The following is a 21,224-nucleotide window of genomic DNA, read 5'->3' as shown; positions in this document are numbered from 1 at the left end:
TTGGCTGCTTAGAAATTAAGTGTTAACGAGCAGTTGGACAGGTGTACCTAATAAAGTGGCCGGTGAGTGTATGTCTCTTTGGCTGTTAAATGCTCCAATGTTTTCCCAGCTAGTTGCAAACTTAGCTGCTTCTTGGTAGCTTTTTGGCTGAAGAGTTTACTATGGGATGCAGATGTCTCCGTGGATCTTGTCTTTGAAACTGAAAGTTATCCAGGGGAACACGTGTGGCGGTCAGCAGGGAAATGTAACTAAGAGCATTTACTCAAGTATTGTGTTCAAGTACAAATGTTGAGGTACTTGTACTTTACCAGAGTTTTTTCTTTTCATGCTACTTTCTACTTATATTCCGCTACATTTCAGAGAGAACTATTGTACTTTTTACTCCACTACATTCATTTCACAGTAGTTTTTAAAATACAATGTTTTATTATAAATTAAACTACCCAACATTAGCGAAAATGATTAGCCAATTAAACACTCAGATGATTGACAGAACTGTTGGGATTGTTTCTATTTTTCTGCATTAGGTAATTTAAAAAAAGTACATTTTCCTGATGGTATTCAAATATTTTTCACTTAGGTAGTATTTTCAATACAGGTATTTTTACTTGTAACAGAGTATTTTTCAGTGTGGTATTAGTACTTTTACTTAAGTAAAGGAACTGAATAACTTCTTCCATCACTTGTAATGGTCTTATGACTTAAGGCTCTGAATTGATCTCCTGAGTTTAAGGAGGAGCGGCTTTGCCGAGCCATACAAGTGAAGCATTGACTGAGGACGTTTATGGGACAAAGGAAAATATTAACTTTCCCACAAACATGGCAGCAGATCCCATTTTGACACTGACCTTTTGACATGATGTCAAAGGTAACTGCAGGCTCAGAGAATCATAAACATTATAAAATGGGATTGGGCTTTTTTAAGACATTAAAATGAAAGGCGAGTTGAGAAGCACTTTTCTTCCACACATTCTTTTTATTTGTAAATAATAAAAATTAACTTTTTTTTTTATATATAAAACATACACATCATTTGAGCCACATCTGTTATACAAACAAGTAATGTTGCAGTGAATGCTTTACTTTTTTCGAATTTTCTTTTTGTTTCAGTGGAACACAGAAGTTGTAAACAATCCGCAAATTTTTTTTCCTGTTGTAATACTGACAAAGAAAAAAAGAAAAAGAAAAGGAAAAACCAGCTTCACCAGACGATGAAAAGAAATATTAACTCTTCAAAAGAGGGACTGAACATGGCCGGGGGAGAGGGGGGGGGTCAGACATTGGGTTTGAAGCACAAAGAAGTGTTCAGACAACAACCTTTAGTGGTACACCTGTAGTTTAAACCCGGCCAGTGTGTGACACGAGTCCATCGTCTTGTGTTGTCCCGCTGCATGGTCCCTATGACATATTATTCGCTACTCATTAGGCCCCTTTCGCAAATATCACTGAACCCAATAAAAACCCAGGGAATGGCTGTTGAATATTTACAGTATATGACTCTCTGTGCATCTGAGTTTCCTCTTTATATAACTTAACAGTTTCATGTGTTAGCATCTCTGAAATTATTATGTTGGAACATAATTAATATTTCCATAGAAGTGGATCTGATTTGTACATATTTATTCATACATCATCTCAGCCCCTTGGAGGTATACTATGGTGTGGAATAACAGTAAGAGGGGCTGTGAGGTCTGCACAGTAATGCTGTACATCTTCCGGAGGGGACGAGGAAAAGACATCAATGTAATCTTGGGATTTAGTTTGAGAGACATTCAGCACCGGACTGAGGGATGTGGAATAGATTGCAGTTGAGTGCAAATGTCTTTTGCGTAATGGGAATGGCTTCGGTTTCTTGGTTTTATCTCTTTAATATTCAAGTACGAGCAAACTGTACAACTGCATGCAACATACAAGCGGCCCTACAGTATGTGGAACTAACACATGTACCTAGTTCAGTTATCTAGTTGTTTTTTTACTGTATCTGTTTTGTTTTACAAAAAATGTGCATGCAGCTCGGATCAGGTTCCAAAGTCATGCTGGCCCCGCCTTTTTTCCTGGTGGGAGGAGTCTGCCGGCCGAAACGGAGGATGAGCAGAGGTGTTGGTGTCCCGAGAGAGCAGTCTGATTGGTTACTTTCACGTTCACAGTGATGCACAAAGGAGAAACCGTGAGCGACTCTGTTTGTCTGTCTGTATCCTAACAACGGGACACAGAATTGAATGGAACCAGTGACGGGGATTGTAGCTTTTTTTCCCTTTTTTTTTTGGACTATGTGTTTTTTTTTTCAAAAAGTTAAACTTTTTGTTGTAAAAAAATTCAAGCTCTTGTGCTTGTGTTAGAATTTTCAAAACAATGTAAACTAAAGGGTTGGATTCAAACGTGCTTCGGTGATGGAATGGACTCTCCAAAAAAATCAAGACGGTCCTATCTCGCTCTTACTTTTTTTGTGTTAGTTTTTGTTTTACATTGATGGTGAAACCTTGTGATATTTTAAAGTGACTTGAATTTCATTTATTAGTCAACCTCCTGGGAGGCCTAATATACATCTATACAAAGACAACTGGCCTGGACGTTTGCCAGAAATGGAACAAGGACAACAACGCTGCACGCTAATCTCACTGTGCAGTGTAAAAATCTAAGCTGTGTCCTCATCACCAGTCCCCCCTTGCAGACATTTAGCAGTTTTTATATCCTTTTTTATCTCTTGTGTTTAGTTTTTTTTTCTCTCCATGCACACACCAGACTGACAACATTATCATGAGCATTTTACGCACTGTAAAAAACATTTTGTGCCAGTAATAACAAGGGGAAAGAAATGAACGACAAAGCAAACACGTTAAAACAGTGTGGCTTCAGAGCAGCCACGGTAAACATACTGAAAAGAAGATGTTTTGACAGAGAGAGAGAGAGAGAGAGAGAAAAAGAGAGAGAGAGAGAGAGAGAGAGAGAGAGAGAGAGAGAGAGAGAGAGAGAGAGAGAGAGAGAGAGAGAGAGAGAGAGAGAGAGAGAGAGAGAGAGAGAGAGAGAGAGAGAGAGAGAGAGAGAGAAAGAGAGAGAGAGAGAGAGAGAGAGAGAGAGAGACCAGTGATGTGGCTCCAAGGTCTAGGCACCAGAAGAAGGCCCTGTGCTTCCAGACTGAACACCCCACGTGGGAGCACCCTGCCTGGGGGGCAGCACATTTGCATTTTCCAAGGGTGGTGATCCCTCCTCCGCCTCTGATTGGATAGTACTCTTTCGTAAGCATCGTTGGTTGGATTGGTTGGGTCAAAGATTCTCTATGACTAAAGGTAGTGCATTACACATGTTGCCAGATCTTGCAAGAGTTTTGTTTTAGATACCGAAACAGGACTGAAACAAAGTTAATTTCCTTTCTAGTTTCTCCATTTGAAAATTTCCATTTTAGTGTCAAAATGAACAAGAGTCACTGGCTTATAATAACTTACTCCAATATTTACTTTGGTCACTATGGGAAAGAAGGAATTGCTCGTAATCGTTTTTTTACGTTCACTTCTCCCAAATGGAATCACTACACACGGACCTTTTGCCAGTCTCCTAAGAGGCGTGGCCGTGGTGAGACTCATACACTCATACAGGAAACTACTCAGCGCTGGGGGGGGGGGGGGGGTTCCATTTACCTGGGAATGATGTCACACCCGAGTTGAATGTGTTCCATTTACAAGATAGATTTTTCATTGGGGGGTTAGCTCTAGCCAGGTTAGCCATTGTTAGCAACTCCTGTTGATAAAAACAGATTGTGCTGTTTTTCAAACGTACAGCAGCCTGTTCGCATGAACCATTTGTTCAAAAAGCTTCAAAAAGATAAGCACTGTAATTCGTAAGCATTCCAAGGTTTTTTGAGTTTTTTTCTGTGGTGACTACATTGGCCGCTGCTGTTTAAGAACGCAGCGGTCGGGGTGGATGGGTGGGCGTTATCATACAGGATTTCAAGCCATAGAGCGGAGTTCGCTTCCTGGGGAAATTAAAGCCACAAACCACAATCTTTTCCTAATCTTAACTCGTTGTTTTGGGGCCTCCTAATTTTGTAGGATTTGGTGTGCATACATTTTTGTACAATATTAAGAATGAATTATTGTAAGAATAACAGGGTAAGCCAATCAGAGGCACAGTAGGGCGGGTCATGCCATCACCGACCTAGGAAAAGAAACATGGCCTGGGGGCAGGAGTGCCGGCAGTCTGTCGGGGTTCTGGAGGAGGCCACTGCATAGAGGACTGCGCCCCCTGCAGGTGTGGAGAGTGACTGTCTCGAGTCCATACATTCCGATGCTTACGTACATTTCTTTGCTTATTGTTGATTCAGTTAAAAATCACCCTGCTTCATTTGATTCTCTGACACTTTTTTCCCATCTCCCGTGTCGAGAGCTACTGCTTGTTGTCTGTCGACGGCCCTGCTTCCTCAGCATACACAGAGAAAAAAACGATATCCGATTTTTTCTGAATGGATATGAAACACTGAAATGTGGCGCTCCCTACAACAGACTAAAATGAAGCGCGACAGGAGTGATTGTCAGATCTCAACAAAGCTTTCTCGTTGCGACTGTTTCTGATTGTAGATGTTCTGCATTTCTGCCATCTTTTTTGTGTGTGTTTGTTTCTCTCTACAGTGCGTTTCATGAGTCTGTTACTGGTTGGAGCGATGTAGAGCTGTTGGTCCACTAGGATCGGACCCCAGGAGGTCCGGAGGAACTGTCGAGGGACGACTGGGAAGCCCGCCGCGTTATGGAGGCAAGTGTCGGATCCACCAAGGACGACGGTGGGAACAACTTGTACCAACCAATGACTGTGCTTGATAAGTCCAATTCCTCCATTAGGATTTGTGCAACTCCCATGAAGCTTTTATGGTCCATGCGGCCGTAGTCTCCCCATACAATCACCTGAAGGAAAATCATTGGGTAACACTTTATAGTAACTACACACTATGTTTAGCATTAGTTAACCCTCCGAGGACAAGCAATGTCGACAACACTTCTACTCAAAAAGCGATATTACAAAACGTAAAAAACTATTTATAAAACATATTAAAACACACTACCTGACCATTAGTGCATGTCTAAATCATTATATGTGTACATACATGCATACATGTACCTCTAAATAGTTTGGTAATCATTTACTTACACTTTTTTAATGATCTTTTGACTTTAATCATTGACAATTCCTAAATGATGGGTTTTAAATTTTTGTTAAACCTAATTTAGAATCCATCATTCATAGAGTAGGAAAATACAATCATCAATCACATTATATATATTTTGTTATTTAAAAAAAAAAGCGGTTGCTTCAATCTCGTTGCACAGGTATTGCACATGTGTATAATGACAATAAAAGCATTGTATTCTATTATTATAGACAATTACATTATATTATAGACAAGGTGATTAATCAAGAATAAAACATGCACAACAGTGTTTATGAATACCTTACAAATGTGTAATAAGGAAGCAACAATACTGTATATAAATGATAAATTAATTACATAATGATTTTTGATATTTAACTAATGTTTCACAGTGTGTAGTTAGTGTTACCTCAGAATAGTTTTCTCTCAAATTACAGAGCAGTCTAATTCCTCCAGCTAGAACACATTTTCTCATTTCAATTTTGAAAACCTTTGCGCTGACAGGAAATAAATCGTGGTCTCACCTGTAAGACTTTACCCTGTGGGCTTTCCTCGAATAGCAGTACTTGCTGGTACAGTGGGTCAAGTGTTTTCCGTGCAATCTTGGTTTTCTTTTTGGCTACGTACGCTCCATTATTCAGCAGATAGACCTTGACATATGGAGCTGAAGGCAGAGACAAACAATAAAACAGCCATTAGTGAGATACACAGCGATTCGACCACTGTAATCTAGATCAGATCTCACAGCTGCTTTTATCTTTACGGGAAGGGAAAGCACAGAGCAAGCTTCGGATTTTACTGGATGTGAGGTGTATAACACATATTATTGTGAAGAGTCAGTGTATGACAAGTCTATGTCGACGAGGTTTCATTTACAGGATTGCTCCGTTGCTGCCGGAAATTCCGCCGGAGAGCATTCATTCGCAGCTAAATGTCCGCCACCTTCTGCTTTCTTTGTGTTGGCATTCTAAACTCCGGTGGATTCATGAGGACTATGCATGGGAGTTTTCTGTTGCATGACTAAAACACCTTTTGAACGTCCACGTTCCACCAAAACAAGTTCCTTCCAGAGGCTATTTTGCAACGGCACCATCATTGTGCCCGGTGCTTAGCACCGCCCAAGACGATTGTGATTGGTTTAAAGAAATGCCAATAAACGAGAGCATGTTTTTCTCCCATTCCGGAATGCTGTGTGGACTAGCCAGACCCTCCTCCGCAGCGCTGTGGAGGAAGGTCTGGCAATGCCAGACTAGCGTATGACTGATGTCTGGAGAGGGAGGGAGAGATTAGTTGTTCTGTATCTCAGTTTTGGTTCAGGTTCTCACCAGGGAGGGATTTGGATCCTGGTTTTTGTACCAGTCCTCGAGCTCTGATAACTTCCACCTCCAGCTGACCCTTTTTCTCCATCATACCGATCTGGATGTCACCTGGGAAACACAGTGAAGTGAAGAATTTAAATTTTAAATTTTCATTTCCAATTTTATTTTCTTCTTATTCTCATTCTATTTAAATTCACTTGAACTTAAAGGAAGGCCTTCCTTATTTATGTTACTGTAACTTCACAAAGACTAGAAATATTTCAGTAAAATGCTGAATAAATAATAAAATACAAGCGATATATTTAAAGATCCAATACACAGTGTACATGCAAGTGAATAAATCAATTTAGTAATTTTAAAAAGCAAGTGTATTCATTATTAAAACATATAAACACACACACACACACACACACACACACACACACACACACATATATACAGACATATACATTCATACATATAAATGCACAGTATATAATCAACCCTAAGAGAAAAAGATCCCAAATTGATTGACAGAGAGGAGTGCTGTGAGTGGGTTACCTATGGCGGGGGTGGCCAGGGTTTGCCTCCCCACTAACTGAGCCGGTCCCAGGCCATCCAGGAAGTCACTGAACTGACTGCTGGCACCCAGATTGACTCCAGAGAAGATCAAACTAATTTAGAAATCACATACAACATGAATTAGTTGGGACAATAGTCCCCGAGCACCACACAGTTGCAAACTCTATGACAGGGGTCTTCAACGTCTTTTAGGCCAGGGACCCCTAAGCTGAAAGAGAGACGGTGTAAGGAGCCCCGTACACATATATTGTATACAATTCAGTTGCATATTAAACTGCGCAGAATGTAACTGTGTGGCTACCATAGTTAACCTTATCTTCAATGTGTGATTCCCTTTATTCCACCAATAGGCCAATTTATCTTTTCAGACTTATTTTAATTTTTGATATAAGAAAATGTCCAAAAACAATATCTATTTTTTTTTTTTTACATACGGTAATTTGGCGGACCTCCTGAGCTAACGCTAAGGACCCCCTAGGGGTCCCGGACCCCATGGTGAAGATCTCTTTTCTATGACTTCAGAGCTCATGTGGCAGCCTTCAGGAGAACTCATTTGCTGCCACTCATTATTTACAGCATGAAAAACATCTGGAAAACTGTCCGAGCGAGCAAATCCATCACAGAAAACACCCGGCCGTAATTTGATTGAGTCAAAGTTTGTGTTCTATCATCGCCTCACTGAGCCCAATTTGTTTTTGTCTTTTTTTTCCTTCTTTTATACAGCATACTCATTACAATACACTCTGTTTATTGTCAGCCACTTGACACATACATGCAGATATGGAAGTTTATGCCTGTATATCACCCCTGATAACATGTTGGCATGCAAACTTTGCTGGCACATCCACGTTGAGTTGGGTGAGACAGCAGCTACAGTAGCTTTATAATATTTATTTTTAGGGGGGCATTTTAGGCCTAAATTGACAGGACAGCTGAAGAAATGAAAGGAGAGAGGGGGGGGGGGGAGACATGCAACAAAATGTGCCATCCGGGCGCCCAGCTACAGTAGCTTTAACAGTGTAACATTTGCAGTTTGAAACCAAGGAAATCAAAAGTATATAAAACATTGCAGTTAGTGCTGGGCGATACGGAGAAAATTAAATATCACAATCTTTTTTGAGCCATTATCTCAATATCGATATTGCAGCGATATTGTATGGTTGACTATTGGTGCTTTCACAAAATATTTTCACAATAACATTTTAGATTAATAAGTATCAGTACCATGGACATAATGACTATGTGGGTAACGGCAAATAATAGAACAGCTAGAACAGGCTGCTAAGTTCAGAAACATATATCACTTTGTTGTAATGCCATCTTTAAAACTAGAAAGACTTCCAAAATTGAAGACATCATCTAGCCACATATATTTGTAACCATATTATATCGATATATTGCCCGGAACTGAATTGCAGCTTGAAAACCCAGGTGGAAATGTAAAGTAAAAGAAATAAATGGCCTCTCATTTGGCTTCTCCTTTAAGGGCGTTTTCACTCCGGTGTACGTCTGTTGGTTTGAATGTGGCTTTGAACATGACCGCAGTGTATTTCTGTGAGATAAACATTGAATCTGCCGCAGTTTGCAAAGCACACCTGACTACAGGAGCCGTTTAGCTCCAACTTGTGGCGTACACCTGGCAGTCGGGTCGGGGTCGGATAGCGTTCTCGCCACAAACGAAGCGCACTAAAGGGTACCAGAGTTTACGTAACCGGACAGAGAGCGCTTTAAAGGGGTATTCTCGCTCTGGTTGTTTTGGTCCGCAATGAGTCGGATTGCAGTGTTTACACCTGCCCAAACAAACCACCACGCGGGTCACGGCTCCAGGGTGGGATTCAACCGAACTGAACAAGGCAGGTGTGAAAAGGCCCTGAGAGGAAAAGCAGTGACAAAGGTTACGTAGATGTAAAGAGTGTGCAAAGTGATCTTAGCAGGGAGAGTGTGGTTTACTGACTTCCCCTCAGAGTTGCAGCTGTTCATGCTGCCGTTGTTGGACTCTTTGCTGGGCTGGCGGCTCATGTTCCTGGTCAGCTCCACTGCCATGCCGGTCTCTGTGCTCCTTTGGATAGGTGCACCCTTCTCCTTCTTACTCTTACCCTCTGGAAGAAACGGGGGTCACAGAAAACATCACAATGTTGTAAACAGACAGGATGTTGTCATTTTTTCATCACGCCATCAGACTGTACAACTCCTCACTCTGGGGTGAGGAGGAAATAGGAAATAGGGTAAAGCGGAGAGTACATATACATACACACCTGGACTCACAGAATTACCTGGATGTCTTTTTATAGCCAAAGGTTTTATTATTAATATTATTACTACTGTTATCTTTATACTGTCTTTTTCTTTTTCTCTCTACACTGTATTCTTCTTTCTGAAAACTGCTGCTGGAAATTACCTCCCAAGTCATCCCAAAAGGATTAATAAAGATAAGTCTACCTTTTTTACCCAGACAAAATGTGCATATGTGCTCTCTCTCACTCTTTTTGTCCTGCGTTGTTGGGAAACAATATCATAACATCCTTTCAGCATATTGTGTGCACTTTTTTGTGCACTTCTCTTAGATCTGTTTTCAGGCTTGAGACAATGTAGCCTGTGATTGGAGACTTTGAACAATTACAGGTCATTTCAGAAAAGGTGCGCTTTTCTACAAAAGCGGAGTCTGATTCAATGGCAGAAAGGCCTGCAGAAAAGGTTGCAGCACTGCAAAGCAACCTAAAACAACTTATCAAAAAGTAGTCCAAAAAGAGTCTGACAAAAACACACAACAAAATATGTGTCAACATCGGCGAGGTGTTTCAGAGATGATAGAAAATATTGCTAATAGTTTAGCCTTCTGCTATCAGTAGCTATAAGCGCTTGGCTTCGGCTAACACAAGTTCCTGTTTATGTAGCTTCAGAGCCTTCAAATCACAGTCGGTCATCTAAAAGGGGTTTACAGGCCCGTCTGGAAAGTTAGCAAAGAAAACAGAATGGTAATTCTCGTAGAACTGTCTTTAGATGCCGGCTTTGGGTTCACAATTGCGATCGGGATGACTGAAATACAGGTCGTACAGGTTACTGAATGAAGCATGTTCATATTCCCTCGCCCATGCTCACTTGGGGGGAGGGGCTTAGAACAGAGAGGGGGGACTACAAGGGGAGGGCTGTATTTTTAAACTCTGGCAGTATTTGTTGGCCTTTTCCAGAGAACTGCCTACCCCCGCTTTAATAATCTATAAATCCCAAAATTATGATTTAAGTTAATTTCTTGAAAGAAATAGTTTGGAAATTTAGGTAAATATGTTGTTTTCCTTTACTTGCCACTTGTTTGACGAGAAGATCAATGGCCCCCCTGCGTCTGTATGTCATTTCACGCTTAACTAAGTCAGCCAAATCAGTCGACTAAAAAGCATCGTATGTGACACCCTCTCTGCCTCGTTATAAATACCCATGTCCTTTAAACTTCACATTCCCTCCGGTTTGTGACACGGGCTTTCTGGTATAACTTTGTACTCTCAAAACCGACTTTAGAAAGTTTCTCCAGAGAACAGAAGTCACTATGCAATTGTTTTCACTGGTTACATAGTACCCCAACTCAGTTACCAGGGAATTGAACTTTGTGGGTCAAATCGGTAGCCTAGACATCTAGATGCACTCTAGCTCACATGTAACACACGTAATTTACAGCTAGGGTCAGTCCAGCAACTCTCCGTTGGCTTGCAAGCTGGAGAAAACTAATTCTAGTCAGGCCAATCACAGTGTGTATAGTCAGTGGGCGGGCTTGATGTAATGACGGCAGATTTGAGATTGGTCCAGAAGTCGCTGCTACTTGAAACCAAAGAAGATGGCTGCTGCTGCTAGTAAACATTGGTCTTTCCAATCGGCTTTGGCTGCGACACTGGGATACTTGGAGTTAAGGACTGAAGTCATTCTTAAAAAAGGAAGATGTGTTCGGAGTTTTACTGACCGGATACGGCAAAAGTTTAATTTATCAGCCAGCGTTGCTCTGGTTGGTTGTAGCGCTATCTTATTGTGTGCAGAGGGAATTTGAAAGACAACAGTTTGTCCCGCCCCTTGGATTGAGTCCTGCCAATGCTGAGTTCCAGGACCCCTAGATCCAACATCTTGATGTGGGTCTGGCTTGTCAGGCTGTAAAATCAGGTGCAGTGCCCTTTAAATCTTTGCTTCCCCACAAAATGTTTTATTTAGAAAATGGCAAATCAAAGAGTAAGAAAAGATTCTCCTGAACCTAAAGATTCTCCTCAACCTAACCTAACCTCCGGTAAGGGAACAACAAACATCCCAGAGAAACGGACCAGCTCCCAGAGCACATTTATCCATGAGCTAAAGCCTTTTCCCTACAGCATCAAACAATTCACTGGTTAATGAAAAAGTAGAACATTACAGGACAGCCTGCAGATCCAGTTAGGGACTCGGTAATCTCTCCTTCTGAAGCACGGCCAAAATCTCCCCAATGTCTCGTTGAATCTGTTAATCAGCAGTAAACAACCCAAACAACAGTGTGTGGCATCTTAGACAGAGGTGCGTTTGGCTTCTGACTCAAAATATTGGCATGTATGGTGCAAAAGAGAGAAAATGTGGCCATGTTATTGAGCCTGCCTTCATGCCTTGTATATGATGTGCATTAGATGTAGCTGTACATCTAGCCGGTGAGGTGTTCAACAGCACTTAAACAGCGCAATGGACAACCTACCACACAATGTTAAGTAATGATGATCTTTTAACCACACTAAAATCCCAAAGTTCAAAAACTGAAACACAAGTCTCCCTAATCTGCTTTTGCTTTCATCTATCTGCACTGTCTCTGCTTACTCTCTCTCCTGTCTACATTAGGCTTTATGCTGTCTTACGTTCTCTAATAGCTTTTTATGTCCACTACAAAGAAAGAGGAGTACAGTGGTTGGCTTTCATCATGCCGACTCTTACACCCCCCCCACACACACACACACACACACACACACACACACATACACCCTTGTGGTAAAAGTGCATACTGGACTCAGACACTGTTGTGTGCCGGGGAGCTGAGCTACGAGAGGCTCTAAGCCGGCCCCCATGTTCTAAAACTCCCAGACATTATTTTGTTATTTGTCTTTTTTAAAGGGCGCTAGGACAGCAGAGGTTTGTTTTAGTGCCGAACAAAAGGGCACTCGCAATCCATGCTTCTTCAGTATCGTACAGTCTGGTCCTTAGGACACATCTTCTGCATCAGTAATGAGTTGAGTTATGTGAAACACAGTCTCAGAATTTAGTTCCGTACTTCAACCGATGTGTTGTCTGCGGGTCAAATTTGACCTCTTATCAAAGTTTCTTTAGATCAGAAATATGGGTTTCTTTCCACCAAATTGCCCACGGTGCATGGATGAGCTTTGCAGGTATAACAAATTTTTATTTTTGTTGAACTTTGGATGTTTTTTTCCATTTTATAGCATTTGAAAAAAACTAGGGTTTCAAAACTGTATCCAGACTAAACTTTGACATGTAAAAGTCTGTGATCAACCAAACTATTATTCAAAATAATTTAGAATGTCTGCTTTTGTTTAACTGAAAAGTGAGGTTTATGTCATATAAATTAGGTTTATTGACTATGAAAGCAAAACAGTGTGACAAAAAGCGATTTTCTATTTCAACATATCAAACGTAACTAGGGGGATATACAGTCACCAAAGGCTATGTCAGGGTTGCCATGGCAACTCACCAGGGCCACTGATCTGTGAAGTGCTGCGGCTGCGACGGTTGCCGACGATGGCCACCACCCGCGCGCTGAGGCTGGAGCGTCTCTTCTTGCTGCCGCCGCCCACCGTCCCCAGAGCGGTGTCTGATTGGCTGCCGTCGGTGCGCTCCTGGGTGTAGATCTCTCCACTCACACTGGAGCTCTTCAGCATGTTGCGGCCCGCTGATCGCAGCTGCCGACTGGAGAGAGAAGACACACTGAGTGACAATGTGATCTGGTGTGATGGAGCAGGGATGTTCTCTGTAACTCCTTCTATACTGTACCTTTATAAACAGAGCTGTTGACCAGAAGTGGTAGATGATCATAAATGGAACATTTCAAACTGACTTGAGAATTTATGTTTAAAGGAGACCAGTTAGTTACCATTTTCAGTTTTTTCCTTGTATTCTTTGTTTCAACTACAGAATGTTGACATGCTCTAAAAAACACCTTGTTGTTTTCATACTGCCCCTGGCACCTTTATCCCCCCCTCTGTCTGAGACGGTAAGCTCTGATTGGTCAGTTTTTCCTCAGTCTCAGCATCTGGGCTCTGCTGTCGCTAAAGTCTTCTAAACCAGATATTACATGAGTGCACATGTTCAACAGGAATGTTACCCGAAGCCTGTCTTAGACATTCTTCGACACAACATTAGCTGATGCATTGTTAAATGAGCTAGCGGGCTAACGACGGCTCGATTTCACATTAAACTGAATCCCAAATATTTACCTTTTTACAACAAATTTACAGTTACCCCAGAACATGGGGTACAGTGGGCTGGGTACAGAGCCCAGCCCAGAAAGTAAAACCTTTTAATATATTTATTTAACTAACTGATTCATTTTTAAATGAACGTTTACATTTATTTAATTATGTTTACTCATGTATTTATGAATTTATTTATTTATTAATGTATTAAATATTGAATAAAAAGCATTCCATATTAGGTCTCCTTTAAACACACATGTGTATTTAATAATAGTTTAGATCTGGGATCCCAAAGAAGGGAAATAATGATGACAGACAAGGGGCGTATCCCATCAAATAACTCACACACAAACAGTGTTGTGTGGTTTGATGTGACATAATTGTGTCTTTTGGGCTACGACTCTCTAGAGAAAGATGTTTAGTTCTAAAGAGAGCACCCTGGTTGAATGTTCTAACAGTCCAGAGCTAATGATCAGATCATGTGTTCAGGTTTATTCTTCTCAAACAAGCCAGTACACATCCCAGCACGGGATGCTGCCTCCTAGGGGTACGGAGGAGCTGCCGCATGTCCATCCCCTCAGAGGGGGTCAAAGTGCTGCAGGACAGCCCAGCTACACTGCCCCTATCACCCAGAGCCCCCGCTCCCAGTGGGTCCCTGGCAGCCAAATTCCTGTGGCCCAGGGGATCCAGTGAGCCACTGGGAAAGGGGAGGCTGGTTTGAGGCCTATCCACCGCCCCCTGCAGGGGGGTTAAGGAAGCGCGTGCAGCAGAAGGAGAGGATGGGAGGGGAGGATCCAGGTCTGCAGGACGGAGGGGGTCCCGGCAGTCACAACACAGGATGCATGCAAGGAGGGGTTGCAGGGATCTAAGACATGCAGAGGGGATGGCACAGACACACACAGGTACAGAAAACAAGGGCCAAATGTAACCAAAAAATGCCAAACAATAGTGTACAAAATACAAATTTTTTGCAAATTATATACTTGTATATACATTTTATAAAAGATGGACTGTAAACTAATATTTTGTCAATGAAAAAATGTATAGATCTCAGCAAGAAAAGGTACCTTTTGTGAGGTTTAATTCTGAAAGTTCCTCCTTTGAAATCACATTTTCACCCAACAGCAAGTGATACTAAGTATATTATGCAAACAAATACAGTGATTTAAGTAAAAAAAGCTGAAATGGGCATTGTACAGGGAATTATATGAAATTGATAAGGAGCAGTGTATCAGACATAAAGGCATATCAAGCAGGCAAAGGCGTAAGGCCGAAGAACACAATAGAGTTATAGAAGGTAATAGAAGAACACGTAAGAAGGGTTGCAGTGTCAATGCCATCTCTGTTTCCATTCCTCTCTTCCATAACCTTTCATCAAACAGGCCTGAAGCAGAGTGGGGAGTATCCACTGAATACAGATATTAATATCTCACTCTGAGGGAGAACCAATCTGAGGCCAGCGGTCCTCGTGCTTCCTTGAAATATTTATTACTTCCCCCTGTCTCTCTAAAAGCTGAACTTCTGTCTGAATTACTGTATAGAGACACCCCATTACAGGCCTTCTGAAACTGACCGACCAACGTCTGCTTTTGAGAAGAAAAAAAAATCAAATTGGTATTTTACTGTTCACTGATCCCATGCTTGAGTGTCCACATACCACTTCTTTTTTACCACAAAAAGAGAATCTCTTTTTTTCTAACAGTCAGTCAAACAAGTACCCACTGTCTCTTTCACATCTCTCTTTTTCACTCTGTCTCTCTCTCTCTCTCTCTCTCTTTACTCTGTCTCTCTCTCTCTTTCACTCCGTCTCTCTCACTCTCTGTCCTGCTACCTGTGTCTCTCTGTCCAGCTTCCTCTCTCTCCCTCTCTCTCTCTCTCTTTGTCCTCAAATTTCAAATTGATTTATTGGCACGGATGTCAGAACAAAACATTTGCCAAAGCATCAAGGATAATACAATTCAATAATAATTAGATTACAAAAAAATACATCCAGTACATCCAATTTATTGAGTAAACTAAAATATGTCTCTCTCACCTCCGACTCTAGAAAGTTTGCCAAAGGCCGCGGGCTGTGCTTTTCTAACGTGGATTGATTTGGATTGATCTGTGGTGCGGCCATAAAGACGGGGGTCCTTTCTCTCCTCGTCCCAGACCTCCATACATTACCCAGCTAATAAGCTGCACTCCATCACCTCTGGACCAGCTGAGGACTGCTGGGAGAGGCTCATTTGTCCCTGTCACTGCACTGCTACTGGTCAGGGGCGTGTGCGTGTGTGTTTGTTTGTGTGTGTGCGCACAGAAAAAGAACAGGAGTTTTTATTTTTATCCCCCCTTTAGTTATTCATTTCAGCTCAGGTGGACTGGATATACTTTTATCTGGCAATGTTTAGTTTAGGTTTTATTTAATTTTACTACTATGGTTTTACATTTTTGTTAGCGATTTTTTAGTGATGTGCTTAAAAAATATATAATTCATTCAGATTTCGAGGAAATTCTTTAAGTATTTTTTTAATTCAGTTGGATGAAGTCTTGTTACCATTTTTATTTCAGTTGATAGAAATGCTGTTTAACAACTAACGTGTATGGCCATTCAGAGTTCCACCTTCATCAAGCTGGTGGACCTTTGAGAGAATAAAACTATAAAAATTAGTGGTTAAAATGAAACGGTTGTATGGTTCCAGTTAAAAACAACTGTCCCCTACATTTTCCATAATGCAAAAGGATTGCAGCCTCCGCCTCCTGAATATCCAACTTCTTTCTAACTCTTTCTTTCCCTTAAAAAGGTGTAGTCCTCTGATGACATTATCAGAGTTGTTAAAATCTTAAGTAAGTTCAGAGGTACAGATAGACATTACAAACCCGTTCCACAGGCTGAGGAGGACTCCTCATGTACATGGGTGTGCTGGTCTTACAGGGAGGTGTGTTCAGGTGAACTTTTGGAGTGTTGCTATCCTGAGGGAGCGGAAAGTGATTGTGCCATTGACCAACAAAAACCTGATCTAAAATCAATAGCGCAGTGTTTTGTTATTTCAACGCCTGCTTCCTCATGGAGCTTTGGTGCCATAGTGATCAATATGATCTGCCCGCGTGCTTTCACTTCATGCACGACCTGATCCCTTTCTTCTCCTGAAAATCTCTCCTTCCTGCTTAGCAAATCCACCATCATAATAGCAATGCACCAAGGTACAAACGCATCTGGCTTTTAAAGGGAATGGGAGACGACACTCTGATTGGTTTATTGCATGTCAAGCCCAAAACACACACTATGAATTAAGTACAACGCTTTTGAACTATGCGCCCGGTGCACTGACCCTTTTTCCCCCGCTGTACTATCAAAAGTAGATTCATACATGCCCTAAGACGTCCCGAAAAGTTGTTTCAAATCCCTCCCTTTACACATTAGAGCAAAGTCTCAAGAGCATACTCTTGAGTAGGGTAGTTATAGTCTGATAGTTGCAGTCTGATACAATATTCAAAACTGTTGGTGACTGAGTTGTCCTGCAGCCAGCTCCCGTCAGTTGCTCATTAGCTGCTCTGATTATCCACTTTGCTATTTTTCAGTCATTCATTGTTGAAATGGAGTCTCAGGCTGACCCAGGACTCGATGAACACATAGCTAAAAAAAGCTAAAAAATAACCCAGTCTCATATGGTCACCCTACTAAATGCACCTGCATCAGGCGCTTCACGCTGTGAGCTTAGACCGTTAAAATAGGGTCCACTGGGTCCAATATTTCATAAATGCTTCCATTCAACCAAATATTTCCATGTTGAAAACTGCACCTCAAAGCAGGGAACACATCATTCAGCTGGAAGTTTAACCCGATGGTCAGTAAGTCGTCGTCCCTCCTTCAGACTGTAAGTTGGAACTGACCTCTGACCTCCTTTGAAGGATGCACGCAAAATAATAAATAACTTCCATACAAAGATTAATAAGGAATTGTCTAAAATTTTGGGATTCTATCTTGGGAGAAGTGAACTGGTTGTACAGTAAGAAGAGGGATGGTCTGCCATCATCTGTGACTTCCCCATTTGGGATCTGTGGCTCTTTACCTGGACTCCCCGGTGTCTCCGGCTACAGTGTGTCTCCTGCGCTTCAACTCTGCAGAGAACCGTCTCTGTCCTGTTGAGCTCCTCCTCTCCTCCTCTCCATTCACCCCCCACGAGATCCTCCTGTCTCTCTTCTCCTCCTCTAATGACTTGGATCTGAGTTCATTTAGTTTGGATGTTCACCATTCAGTGTATGTTTTTACGTATGGTTGTGTGTGTGAGGAGAGAGGAGATAGAGCATGCAGGAGGACAGAAACATGCAGCATGCATAATTAAACAGAAAGACACAGTGATTAGCATGCATATAAAACATGACATAGGCAGTATAGGCAAATGGAAAAAGCAACAAATACGCAGAAAAACCCTCACAATAAATAGTGAAAAAGTGCAAAGTCTGGAAAACAATTTTTTTGAATAACGCCAAAAGAACGTTGAATTAAAACGACAAAAACAAAAACAGCTGTAATCTCACCTAAGGCACCAAATTGGTTAGGGCCGACTCTGATATAAGATATAACAACCAATCACCCAAACATTTCAAAAGGGTGAACTGACTGGATGTGGATGGTTGACTGTTATAGGAGGATGGACGGACTGAAATCCATAGGAGCTTTAACCTTTGTGTTGTCTTCCCGTCGACCTGAACCTTCTGTGTGTTTTTCTGGGTTGAAATATCACATATCATACATATCATCATTAATTTTCTACACTTTGAAGTTTTTGTCTATTATATTCCAATTTTGTTTGTCACTGCCGTTTTTTAATGATGTTTTAGCCAATGTTTTAACAATTTTTGTGCCAGTTTTCCAATGTATTTGATGTTTTTTTATCACTTTTTCCAATCTTTTTGTAGTTTTTTTTCCAACATTTGTCGCTTTTTTCAACGATCTTTTGTCATAGTTCTGATATAGAACGTTTTTGTAAACGGGTCAAATTTGACCTGAGGAGGGATAACATCTAAAGTGAACACCTGACCGACAGCTAATGACGACTGACCTGAGTCGTCCTCCGGGGCGTTCTGATTGGATGGACATGTAGCTGGTGCTACTGAGGCGAGAGGCACTGCTGGCACGGGAGAGGGCCGACACGTCACTCATATCGCTGTCTGACGATCTGGCCGACATGTTGTCGCTGCTTCGCCTCTGTTCCGCGTACATCTACGGGCAGAGACGAAAAGGCCAGGGGATGGGAGAGATTTTATGATCAAGCTCAAAATTAGGATGAAAAATAGATGAACAGTATATCATTTATCAAGTAAAAGAAGAGCAGGAGGAGGAGAAAAAGGAGGAGGAGGGGATCCGAAGCAGAACTGGGAAACGTTGAGATGCTGACCTCCCGTTTGGTCTTGAGGTCCGTCTCGGGGTCGTGGGAGGCTGAAGGCCGGTAGGAATGTACTTTCATCTGCAGCTGCCGGGCTCGCTCCTCTACTGCAAGGGCTGAGACGAAGGAAAAATGTTCAAATGGGGGAAATAATTAACAAACAAATATCACTAAGCAATTTAACCTGCATGCCGGCCCCACTTGTCCCCTACTGGGGCCCCTGGTTGTGCTGCGTGGGGTTATGGGCGTTTGCGGGGAGACTATTGCTCAACTCTCGGGGGCCCTCTCTGATCCCCCTTGCACCCATTTGTTTTGTCACTATTGTTATTACTATTATTACTATTATTATTATTATTATTATTATTATTATTATTATTTTTGAAAAAATATTTTTTAAGTTTAGTATCCTCATTACGGTAGTCATTTACATGACTTAAATTATAATTAGTAAGTACTTATGCCTTATTTTCTTCTCTTTATTTAACCAATTGAACCTCTGTATTGTTATTTTTTATCTTCATCAGTTTTACTGTCCGTCTTTTTACGACCATATAGACACCTATGTTTTGTTTCCATGTATAATCACGTTTGTTTTTTTAAGAGTAAAGATATAGAGAAAGAAAACCAGGAAAGGGAATCATGTACCATGTTGTAGATGCAGGACCTGGTTTCTGACACTAGATGGAGCATGATGTGCACTGGTGGCACATAAGTGCCCTCTTGATTAATGCTACAGTAGGAGAGTCAGACACAAATCCTTACAATCAACCTGGGAACAAATATAATTAGCTTCCGAGTTGTGTTTGGGATGAGAAGCTGTCAGAAAATGGCAACTACACCTGTGATCGACTGTACATCGAGATTCTGTACATTTCACCTGAAATTTAAATGCACCTGGCAGCTACACATCAGCTAAAACAAGCTATACAAATTCTTTTTAAATGCCGTTCGAGTCATGACAATTGTAAAGAGTTTAGAGTTTTGGTTGTGAGGCCCATTTATGACTGTTGCTGGAGTAAATAACTATCAAATATTTCTGTGGATAAAGATTTTCCTCTTCCACCGTTCCAAATGTAACCTTGAGCTCACAGCCTCATGAGCAGCAGTTAGCACTAATCTTTAACTAAAATTGTCTTTGCACGCTGTACCTATTTCTGAGGTGTGTGTTTGTGTCTCTACCAGAAGAACTGAATGTAATTAAGCCATTATAATGTGCTAGTCTCGCTTTGCCAGGTATCGGTATTTTTTCAAACCAATCACAATCGTCTTGGCAATGGTGCCGCTACAAAAATAGTCTTGGGAAGAATCTTGTTTTGGTGGAAATCAGACTGGACATATAGTCTAGCTAGCGGTCTGGATTTACCCTGCAGAGATCTAAGGAACAGTTAACCATCAGGAAATCCACAGGAGGTTAGAATGGCAACTAAAAAAAAGTGGAAAGTAATGGACATCCGGCTGAAAATTAGGGACATCCAGCAGAATTTCCAGTGCCGCTGGAGCAGCCCCGGAAATGAAAGGTCATCGAAATAGACTATGACCCACATCCCATGATGATTTGGCAATCAAACATACATCCTCGCAGACAACATACCTTGCTCTATACTGCTGCTTTTTGCGGGGAGCTGAGGAAGCTGCCTGCCCCTGCGACCTGATGAGGGAGTCCCCGTTGGAGAGGAGGGGCTGCCATGAGGGTGTGCTCTGACAGACAGGAACATAAAGCACATCAAAAACACATTATTATAACCGCACTCATCACTGTAGTGAAGTCCGACACTGAATCACAGGGACAATAAAGTGATGGCCAGTATTTGGGGTCAAAGGTGATGTTAGGAGAGGAATGGATCAAAATCAGCAGTACAAGAGCAGGAGAAGTAAAGGAAGTGGCACTGAGTGTGTCTACAGACAGTATGCACAGTAGCCCTGTATGTATCACTGTTACTGTATCACAACGTCGAGATGGTACATTTATACAATACACTTTACTCTCCACAGCTTAGTACCTGATTGTTACTTGATTTTTTTCTATACATAAGCCATTATATATACAGTATATGCCCTGTAAGGCAAGGTGAAAAAACAATTGGTCATTGTTTTGGCAATGGATATTATCTTGTACTATCTTAAGCTGTTTTGAGGGCAATAAAGCTGTGCTGAAGCACTTAGTGGGTGATACTATTTGAAACGTTCAGCTAAATGCAGCATAAACACAAGGTTTTACCTCCTTAGCTAACAACAAACAGTAAAACAAGTTGGGTTAAAAAGTGTCTGTACGCGATGTATCTGAAAGCATATTGTGAGGAGAACTGCTGAGATGAACCAGCCAAAGGTCCATATGGCTAATTATTATATTTACTCACGTGCCATTTACGTGAATATTAATTAAATATTAATAAAACTGAAAGAGAGAAATAATTGG

The 21,224-nt window shown here is 41.4% G+C and overlaps 1 protein-coding gene and 1 long non-coding RNA gene across 32 annotated transcripts in view; one reads left to right on the top strand and one right to left on the bottom strand.

The window, feature by feature from the left end:
- Nucleotides 1-274: 274 nt before the first annotated feature.
- LOC117953754 lies at nucleotides 275-4,474 on the top strand. The gene is made up of 3 exons (XR_004658678.1): nucleotides 275-287; nucleotides 3,820-3,828; nucleotides 4,082-4,474. It is a non-coding gene; the product is annotated as an uncharacterized LOC117953754 (long non-coding RNA).
- A 123-nt stretch (nucleotides 4,475-4,597) lies between these two features.
- The window catches only part of rims1b (regulating synaptic membrane exocytosis 1b), an 83,885-nt gene continuing 67,258 nt past the window's right edge, over nucleotides 4,598-21,224 (bottom strand). For 28 of the 31 annotated variants that reach the window (XM_034885914.1, XM_034885971.1, XM_034885923.1 and 25 more), the window contains 10 exons: nucleotides 20,400-20,506; nucleotides 18,821-18,924; nucleotides 18,485-18,645; nucleotides 17,492-17,644; nucleotides 12,719-12,933; nucleotides 8,972-9,116; nucleotides 6,997-7,109; nucleotides 6,463-6,564; nucleotides 5,662-5,801; nucleotides 4,598-4,892 (listed from right to left, as the gene is read on the bottom strand). In XM_034885914.1, coding sequence (XP_034741805.1) covers nucleotides 4,674-4,892; nucleotides 5,662-5,801; nucleotides 6,463-6,564; nucleotides 6,997-7,109; nucleotides 8,972-9,116; nucleotides 12,719-12,933; nucleotides 17,492-17,644; nucleotides 18,485-18,645; nucleotides 18,821-18,924; nucleotides 20,400-20,506 — 1,459 coding nt within the window. In that variant the 3' untranslated portion in view covers nucleotides 4,598-4,673. The remainder of the gene's footprint in view (nucleotides 4,893-5,661; nucleotides 5,802-6,462; nucleotides 6,565-6,996; nucleotides 7,110-8,971; nucleotides 9,117-12,718; nucleotides 12,934-17,491; nucleotides 17,645-18,484; nucleotides 18,646-18,820; nucleotides 18,925-20,399; nucleotides 20,507-21,224) is intronic. The other 3 variants (XM_034886000.1, XM_034886126.1, XM_034886135.1) reach the window with 1 other exon arrangement.

The sequence above is a fragment of the Etheostoma cragini genome, chromosome 2 (genome assembly GCF_013103735.1).
Source record: "Etheostoma cragini isolate CJK2018 chromosome 2, CSU_Ecrag_1.0, whole genome shotgun sequence".
NCBI lineage: Eukaryota > Metazoa > Chordata > Actinopteri > Perciformes > Percidae > Etheostoma > Etheostoma cragini.
Note: the sequence above shows the minus strand (reverse complement) of the source record. Positions and strands in the feature narration are given on the sequence as shown.